Source organism: Aethalodelphis obliquidens, unplaced genomic scaffold (assembly GCF_003676395.1).
Source record: "Aethalodelphis obliquidens isolate GAN/ISIS:26980383/991018 unplaced genomic scaffold, ASM367639v1 scaffold6, whole genome shotgun sequence".
NCBI lineage: Eukaryota > Metazoa > Chordata > Mammalia > Artiodactyla > Delphinidae > Aethalodelphis > Aethalodelphis obliquidens.
Window position 1 is genome coordinate 48061651 of NW_020837950.1, and position 10088 is coordinate 48071738.

Consider the following 10088-nt stretch of genomic DNA (forward strand, 5'->3'; position numbering starts at 1 on the left):
ACATTTGTGTTGTTTTAAGCCACTAAATTTGTAGTAATTTTGTATGGCACCAATAGAAAATTAATACAAATACAGTAAATTCTCTCTACCTAAGCTCTGTATGTGGAGAAATAGAATAAGGATCACTTTCCAAAGTTGTATCAGAAGAGCTAGGAAGAATTTTCCCAGAAAACCCACAAAAGTCATCATTCCAAAGTAGATCACATGGCCTTTCCAAAAGCCAGCTTCTAGTGAAGGGAAGGGGATTACTCTTAGACCCATCACCTCTGAAGCTGTAGATGGGATTTTCCTCACATAAAGAATGCAGACTGGATTAAGGTTCGAATAGGAAAGAGGAAAGAGTGAATGGATGCTTATTAATATCCACAACCAAAAAGGACTGCTAATTCCATAAAAATTGATACATTGTTTTGAGATTACTATAATAAATAATACTTTGGAAAAATGAGACCATCTTTTGTTTGGCAAAAAGTGGAGCAGGTAGAAAACCTATCAAGATATTGCTTTAATGCTTGCCAGACACATGATAAATTCTCTCCATCTATTCAACAAATATTTACTGATACAGAAAATACTGTAATGAGATTAACTGTAATGCCAGTGATTTAAGAATGCTGCCTATTTTCTTTTCCATGTTTTTAAGTGTCTTTCCTCTAGGATTATTCAAACCCCCATCCAGTTCATTGCTGGATATCTTTGATGTTTCCACAGAACTTCATTTGTGAACATATGCCGCTTTTAGGCATTCTTCTAGTGACTTTACTTTTTTCCTCTCCTTTAGATTGCCCAGATTAAGAAGTGCTTCAGTAAAGTGGCAAATTTTTAGTAATTATTTAATCTGGTTGATAGGTATTTAGGGGTTCATTGTACTATTTTCTCTAATTTTGTGTGTTTGAAATTTTTCATATTAAAAAAAGAAGCGGCAGGCTGCCACAGCATGCCTAGGCCAGTCCTTATTAGGCCTTCTACTTCCCTTCTCAGTCCCCCCAGCTGCTCCCAGGATCTAGATGATATGATTAACTGCTGCCTCCCCACCTGGCCTCTAGGAGTTAACTAAGCATTGCAACACCTGCCTCTTCCCCTGAAAAACCCACAAGCAGTTTGTAAAAGAATTCAAAGAAATCTTCAGAAAGAACCATTTCAGATTAGGGTACTTGCTTTGTACTAAAACCACAAAAATACTGAAAAAGTCTTAAAAAGCTTCAGTAACAACAGAAAACCCCAAAGTACAATAAGTGCATAGATTAAAAGAAATTAGAGGTGGTAAAAAAGAAAAAAAAACTTTAATTAAAAAAAAGAGGCCAAAAATGATACCAGCAATGCTAGACACTGGAGTAGAAGAGAGAGTTGAGGGACCAGAAGAATTACAAACTAAATCAAGAACTGTTCAAGTTCTGTCCTAAAGAAAAGAAAGCCTTAATCTCAGGAAAGAACAAGATTTTTGTTTTTCTTTTTTAATATAGTATATTATCATGGAACACATAGAAAAGTATGAGAAGCTGAGAAACATAAAATTGATTACAGCACATCAGTGAAGGAAAAGATAACTTAGAAGTTAAAATACAAAAAATAAGGAAAGGTTAACAAATTATAATTCAATAGGGTATCATCAGTATCAAAAGGGGTTCATATAAATCCCATTTTATGGATTAGAAAACTGAAGCTCAGGAAAATGAAGTAACTTGGTCAAGGTCATTCACTTGAAGTGTTGGGAGACTAAATCTGAACTCTCCAGATATCTCTACAACATTTGGTTTTTCTCTTTTTTTGGTGGAAATGGAAATCCAAAAGTGATTTATTAAATTATATGTACTTGTTAACTCAAAAATAATTCTGGCTTAAACTTAAAATATAGACTTAACAGTGATGCCCCTTTGAGTCTCATTTTTCCACAACACCAATGACACTGTGTGCTACACAAATTACTGTTATATGGGAAAACACCACCTTAAAATCATATTGAAAATCATTTTTTCTGACTATGGCGAATAAAGTTAGATTTTTTCACTCTCTTTCCTTAAACTGTATATGTAGAACAGAAAATAAGGCATTTTTTTAAACGAAAAAATATTTTTAGTTATTTACGTACTGATTACTGAAATGGTTAAGCTTTGGTTTCTACTAAAGGAATCTAAGTTTGATTCATGTGTTTGAAGAGTGCCTCAAGTTAAGATAATTAACTATTTTCGGCATAGACAGCAAAATTAATGGCATTTAATACTTACCTGTTATTATGTGAAACCCTATACCTAAAGTCTTCTTTTTACACATGAGTAATTTTCTACCTTGCACCTACTATGAGCAAGTATATGTTCAATAAATAATTACTGATTTGAATCATCACTCCTAAAAGAAATTAGGTTTAATAAATTATAATTACAACTATGTCATCTACATGACAGTTTTTCTTTTGTGACTGCATTAGGGGCTAGTGAAGAGAGGGAAACTATACCAATTATTTTAACAAAGATAATCTAATATAAAGAATTGTTGGAAACAACCTAAGTGTCCATCATCGGATGAATGGATAAAGAAGATGTGGCACATATGTACAACGGAATATTACTCAGCCATAAAAAGAAACGAAATTGAGCTATTTGTAATGAGGTGGATGGACGTAGAGTCTGTCATACAGAGTGAAGTAAGTCAGAAAGAGAAAGACAAATGCCGTATGCTAACACATATATATGGAATTTAAGAGAAAAAAATGTCATGAAGAACCTAGGGGTAAGACAGGAATAAAGACACAGACCTACTAGAGAATGGACTTGAGGATATGGGGAGGGGGAAGGGTAAGCTGTGACAAAGCGAGAGAGTGGAATGGACATACATACAGTACCAAACGTAAAATAGATAGCTAGTGGGAAGCAGCCGCATAGCACAGGGAGATCAGCTCAGTGCTTTGTGACCGCCTAGAGGGGTGGGATAGGGAGGGTGGGAGGGAGGGAGACGCAAGAGGGAAGAGATATGGGAACATATGTATAACTGATTCACTTTGTTATAAAGCAGAAACTAACACACCATTGTAAACCAATTATACTCCAATAAAAATGTAAAAAAGAATTGTTAAGTAGGCATTGAAGAATAGAAAAGGCAAAAACATTAAGGCAGTGATATTCAAAAGATGGTAAAAAGACAGCATCATAAGCATCCCCTGGAACTTGCTAGAAGTACAAATTCTCAGACTCCAAACCCCACTCATGGCTTACTAAATCAGAAACCCTGGCAGTGGGCCAGCAGTCCATGCTTTAAAAGCCCTCCAAGGGATCGTAACTTATACTAAATTTTAAAAACCACTGCACTAAAGTAGGCTAGAGGGCCACAGACAGTAACAGCAGGAAGCAGCAACCACTCCTGGGCCTGAGGGAGTAAAGAAGAGAGGTAGAATACTAAAACTGAGAAGACTGGGGACGGCCCCATCCCATGCAGCTGAAACTCAGACCTCCAAGAACTGATCACTGCTCACCTGGTGCTGGTGTTTCTGAGCTCAAAGGAGAGACACCATAGGCCTTGGGAACCAGATATCTGAGGAAAAGGAACCCACAAGTTTGATCTGGTGTCTCAAGAAGGCACATTGAGATTGGTTCTGCAAGTGTTGGGAAGCCACTAAATTGAGATCAGTGGCTGCTACCGGAAGGACCTACTACTGCCAGAGTGAACTATGACTAGAGACTGACAGGATCAAGAAACCCATGAGAGGCAAACAAGGAAAGAGCAAATCCCTTCCTCCTCCAGCTGTGCAGTGTCTCTCTAGTTCCTCTATTGGCAGAGCCTAACAGGGAGACAGATTGTTTCCAGAATTCCAAAGGGTGGGATTGAAGCTGAGAGATAGTAGCTTAATTAACTGACATAAAGACCATAATTGTAGTAAGACTGAGAGGTAATAGAAATAGTACTTAATTTTTGGTATCTATAATTGGGTACAGATGGACATTTTCTAGGCGACTGATATCTAGGTAGATTTTTGGGCTTATATTACAAAATGATTCCTATTTGGAGACTATATGTTTCTCCTGATGAGATTAATAAGAAACATTTAGGACATCTATAGAATCTGGACAGGAAACTACGCAAGGACCTACACTGAAGTGTTCTTAGCTCCCCAGCTAAAACTGAAAGATGACAGCTGTAATAGCTGAGGATGGCTCAATAGTAGCAGCAAGCCCTGCTCCAGTCAGCTGAGGCTGGGTTCCTTAAAGTCTTAGTGTCAAAGGAATGGACTAAAAAAGAGGCTTATTTACCAGGACAGAGCAATCAGAGCCTGCCTCTGTTTTTGATGACAATCAAAAGGAACATCCCCAAGTGTTATTGAATAATTATCAGAAGTGTGCCCAGTACATACTTTGGAAGATAAAGAAGAACTGTGAGATAGTCATTATTCTTAAAGACCTTCACCTATTTCTCATTTTATGTTTATGTTTTGTTTTGTCTTGTTCTGTTTTTTTAAGGATATTGAAGAATCACAAAACCCCACTGGCGAGCCTGTTGGAGATGACTACAAAAAGATGGGAACACTTTTTGGTGAACTGAACAAAAACCTCATCAACATGGGCTTTACAAGGATGTATTTTGGAGACCAAATTGTAGAACCAGTAATAGTCATTTTCTTTTGGCTTATGCTGTGGTTCCTTGGCCTACCAGCCCTTGGACTAGTTGCTATTCTTTGCCTTGTCATTATTTATGTGCAACAGTAAAATATGGCCGAATGAACTACTGACATTTGGCAGCCATATATATAATTAGTGAAGTTATGTATTTCACCACATAAAGGCTGAAAATTTTGCCTTGTTTCAAATTGTGTGCTGTTTTGTAATTAAATTTATAAGTTGATGTTGTTATAAAATTAAACTCAACTCGATTATAACAGGGTTGAATATATATTTTGTAGCTTATTCATAACTCTTGTTTAACTACTGTGATCTGTGCCCACTTTTAAACACTCCTATTCCCATGCCAAATCTTGAATAACACCAAAAAGTGAGCAGGGAATGTTCCCCTGTTCACTCTTCTAAATGTTCTAAAACATTTTAGAAGAAAAAGGATGAAACAAGCAGCTAAAAATAAGTTGTAATTGGAGAACTGCTCCCCACCTACCCCCACCAAATAAACCCATATTATCTGGGAAATAATTTGAACTTCCATTGTCCCTGCTTAGCCCAAACCAATATAAATGATAACTTCTATATACTAACTTAATATTTTGATGAAAATCAGTAAAGCTAGCACATTTTCTAAAGATTGAAAAGAAATATATTTATTATTGCTGGGGAAACTTCCCAAGTTAAATGTAACTTTTTTATAATGTAATATTTGGGCTTAGAATCACTTCAGTATGTCATTTGGAGTTTTAGACAGTTTTGGTGCTAATTACTTTTTGTGAATTTTTAAAGTCTCATAAGCCAGGTTCATAGTTGGCTGTACCCCATGGTAATGAATATTTTCTTGTATCTAACCAGTTGTGTATTTTTTTCCTAGAGAGGCATTTTCATTGTATTTTTTTCAGAAATTTATATTTTTTAGTTCTTTTATAGCAATTATTCTAAGATTTTAAAAATCTATTTCCTATCTTGACATGGATATTTTTCCCCCCAAAATTGATTTGTATTATGGCTGAAATTATTTACTATTTCTTTAAAAAAAAATCATCTCATTTTCTTTGATATCTGTATTAGAAAGTACAGTATTACAGTATAAAACCAAATGCTTAAATTTGGAACTCAGCAGCCAATTGTATAATATTCCTCTAAGGCTAAAGCCAAGATAGTAATTGGCCAGGCATGTTATTAATGTGTCTTAATTCAGCACTTTGGGGTTTTATATTGAAATAAGCATTTCTTTCAATATACTTAGAAAATGAAAATGGCTTACTGATATTTTGGATTTTGTTAGAGAATCTAAAATCTTTACACTTTCATCTGAAAGACTTTCTATGTAGACAAACGATAGGTAGTTAAGATAATTATCTAGACATTTAAGTTAAATAGAGGAAAAATGGAACAATGGAGCATTTTTATCTTTGGCAGGGCAATAACTAAAGTGTGTAATGTGTTTACTATTCTACTTTATAAAGTTTTTATCCAATCCTAGTTTTAAAATTTATTCTATAAGTTCTCAGTGTCTTCCATTCCGAAGCAGAAAAATGATGAAAATGTTCAATTTAGATTTCTAAAATTAGATCACCCTGAACCAACAATACCAGTCAGAGGGCACTAAAAAGTATTGTGCATTTGTATAAATACAGAACTTTTAAAGTTTGACTTAAAAAAAAGACTTTGTACTATATTATTGTGTTTTTATTGGATTTGTAATATTTTTATAGAATATTTTATAGAACCTGGCATAAGTGCGAGTTATTTGAAAAGGCGTCTTTATTTGTGTCCAGTAGAATTGAGAGGTTTTTAATAGAAGTCATGAGATTTTGTATATCTGCATTCAATATTAAAAAGTGTATTCTTTTCTAATACTACTAAGAATTTTAATTTCCTTTTGGAATGTAAAAATATATAGTATGCATAATAAAAGCTCTGGTTCCACCAGTGCCTAATATTGAAAATATTTTAAAAGTAAGTTTTAATTGTAATTATTTAGTATACGGTCAAATACTATGCATCTACACACTGCTGTTAATAGAATATATATTAAATTCTATAAAGAAATGAGATATTTTGCTGCTATTCTTTTGGCATATATTATTAGAGCAGTATACCATCAAATTATTTGCTTTTATAGGGAAAAAACAAACTTTGCTCATTTGATGGAAATAAAATATTTTCTCTTATGAAATATAATAGAATGCAAATTATACTGATATCTTGAAATGAAAAGAAACTGGTCATTTCTTTGCTTCATGATATAAGGCAGGGGTCCCCAACCCATGGGCCACAGACCGGTACAGTCGGGGGCCTGTTAGGAACAGCAGGAGGCGAGCAGCGGGCGAGGGAGCGAAGCTTCGTCTGCCGCGACGCACTACCGCCTGAACCATCGCTCACATTACCGCCTGAACCATTGCCACCCGCCTCACCCTGTCCATGGAAGAAAAGGCTTTCACAAAACCGGTCTCTGGCGCCAAAAAGGCTGGGGACCACTGGTATAAGGAATTTGTTAAAAAATGGTTCTCAGGGACTTCCCTGGTGGTCCAGTGGTTAAGACTCCGTGCTTCCACTGCAGGGGGCCCAGGTTCAATCCCACATGACGTGCAGTGAGGCCAAAAAAAAGTGAGGGGGAGGAGAAAAAATGACTCTCCATCATTTCAATCTCAGATATGAGCCAGTTTTAGAAACCAGTACTGCTATGAATAAAGAGATAAAAGTTACAAGGCTGCATTACTAGATTAGTGTATATATCACTCATACCACCAGCCCTCGATTCAAAGGGAAACGGTCAAGACCTACAAGTAAACTGACTATAGTTGAATAAATCAATTTTCATTAAGGGAAAAACTCAGTTTTGTAGAATTCAGTTGTCTCATATGTTAAGCTGTCATATACAAGGCATTCTTCCGTTCCTAGGCACCAGTCAGATCATTCTTGGTCCAGTAGTGTGCTGGAGCCAGCATTCACTGGCTTGCAAGAGCCAACTGCATACATTTTATCCCTACTCTGCCTTTAGTGACATCAAGTTGGTGGCTTGTCATTGAGTATGGGGGCAGTATTTACACTATAAAAACTGGCAAACACAACAAATCAGGGCTCTTTTTTCCCAGCAAGCCAGTTGTTAAACATATGCCAGCACATCACTGATTAGCCACTCTAGAGGCCCCATTTCCATTTCTACTCCTACAAATATAAAGGAAGCATATTAAGGGAAATTCCCATGGACCCATCCAGAAACTGTATTTGAATCTTTTCCATGTGGGAACTATGGACCATGGGTGTCTTCTGACCACATATATCTCTGTTTAATCACATTTTGATCAGAGAAAATCTCTCTGGGCTATCACTAATCTGCAAATCCATTAAAGACTATCCAGATGATCAGGAAATAAGAAACAGTTACAGAACTGATAGAGGGCAAATTACAGCCTAAGTAAAGGTCTGTTGTAAAGTATTAACCTCAAAATAATCAAAGCTAGGTATTGAGCAATAAAGGACTGTTTGTTTGGTTTGTGATTATTTTGAGTTATTTTACAAAAGTTTATTGATTTCACTTTATTTTAAATGTTTTCATTGCAAACTAATGGCTTTACAAGGTCAAAGAAGAGAAAAAAATCAAATAAGACTTTCATACCTATTAGGACTTCTAGTACTGGACTTGACCAAGGAGAATATAAACTAATGTACAAATTACGGCTTCAGTATTATTGCTGGACTTAAGTGTATTTTGTAAGTCATATTTCTCTGCCCAACCCTTAATTTTTGGTGTTTTGATGGTTCTCTCATCTCTCTACACCTTGCCCTGAGCAGTATCACCACTCCCATGGCTTCAGTTACCATTTCATACTAACAGCTCTCCAGTCTACATCTCCAGTTCAGAGAGTTCCATACAGAATATAAGATTCATACATTCAGTTGCTTGCCCAACATTTGTACTTGCTTATCCCTTAGTACCCCAAATTTAATATGTCCAAAAAGGAACTCAACATCCTTCTCCCAAACTTTTTCTTCTTCCTATGTTTCCAGTCTCAGCAAATGACAAAATCCCCTCCTACACTGCCCGCATTGTAACCAGTCACCAAGCCCTGCTCTTTTACTTCCTAAAAATATCTTTAACCTTTCCACTTCTCTCCATTCCCAGTATCACTTAGTCCATGCCACCATCCATAGATTGCTATCTCAGAATCCTCATTGGTCTCCTGCCTTCGTTTTTCCACTTTATAATCAGAATAATCTTTCTAAAATGTGACTCTAATCTCCTTGGCCTAAATCTCTTCAATGGCTTCCTGTTACCATTATGATAAAATCCTTACTCCTTAATATGTTTTACAAGGTCCTTCATGAACTGGTTCTTACAGACCTCACCTCTCTATACTTCCACCTTCTCTTTCCAAGATTCACTATACTGATTTTGTTTTCAGTTGAGTGATGTGTTTCTCCCTCCCATGACTCTGTGCATACTTTACCTTCTTTCTTTAACTCCTCCCTACCAAACTGACCAACATATCCACGACTGTAAGGCCGCAATTTAGACATCGCGTCCCCGGGGAAAACTTCTCTGACTCTTTTAAATCCAGTTTTGGTACTTCACGTGCTTTCAGAGAACCCTGTATTTCCCCTATCAGCATTTATCATGCTATTGACATATTGTAAAAGCTTATGGTCAGCTTCTTCCATTAACCAATAGGCTTCACACCGCAGAAAACATGTCTCTCGTGTTCATAACTGCACTGCCTAACAATGCCTGACATATAGTATGTGCTCAAAATCTTTGTCAAATGAATAAATCAGCTTCATTTATTCATGCTCTCCCCAGAGTGCATTAACAGAAGATCTAGAGTTGGTTGTACTTTAGAGGTTTTTGACTCCAAAAATGTACTTATTGTGCATAGAGTGATTGATGTATATGTTATCATTTATAAAGTTTATTCGCTTTTGATGGAAGAATATTGCTGTTATTTGCATACATATATAGTATTGCTACTATATGCTTGCCTTTTTTAGGAGAAAATGTATTTTCAGTGCTGTGCTTGGTGGAATCACTGTTTCTCCAAAATGCATAGGGTCACTCATGTTACCTGAGTAACATATAAAAAATATTTCATATTTTTCCAGTATTTTTCAATAGACCTTTATTTACTAAACTTTAATTTTCTAAAAATCTCAGAATTGTGAGCAGGAATTCTCAAGTATGTAAGCTTGGTATTTTGGGCTCCAGAATAAATACTTTGTTATTCTTTCTAATAAATAATACTCTTTCACAACCCTGCATTCTGAGTCTCCCTTCTGACTCCTTATATTGTGTTCTACTTGTCAGTTAACTGCTGCCACATCAAGTTTGGAAATTGTCACCTGAGAGTGAAAACAGCTTATTTTCCTCATCCATATTGCTGGAGCAGAAAGCCAAGGCCTGATATGTGTATAGCTTCCCAGGCAATAGAGTAGTGGGAAAATCTAGATCAATAACAACCAAATTGTATTTCTTCTTTCTGTTGA

General features: G+C 36.0%; 1 protein-coding gene across 1 annotated transcript in view; it reads left to right on the top strand.

The window, feature by feature from the left end:
- The window catches only part of FAM241A (family with sequence similarity 241 member A), a 40354-nt gene extending 30498 nt beyond the window's left edge, over window positions 1-9856 (top strand). The window contains exon 2 of the mRNA XM_027103528.1: window positions 4449-9856. Coding sequence (XP_026959329.1) covers window positions 4449-4694 — 246 coding nt within the window. The 3' untranslated portion in view covers window positions 4695-9856. The remainder of the gene's footprint in view (window positions 1-4448) is intronic.
- The last annotated feature ends 232 nt before the right edge of the window (window positions 9857-10088 follow it).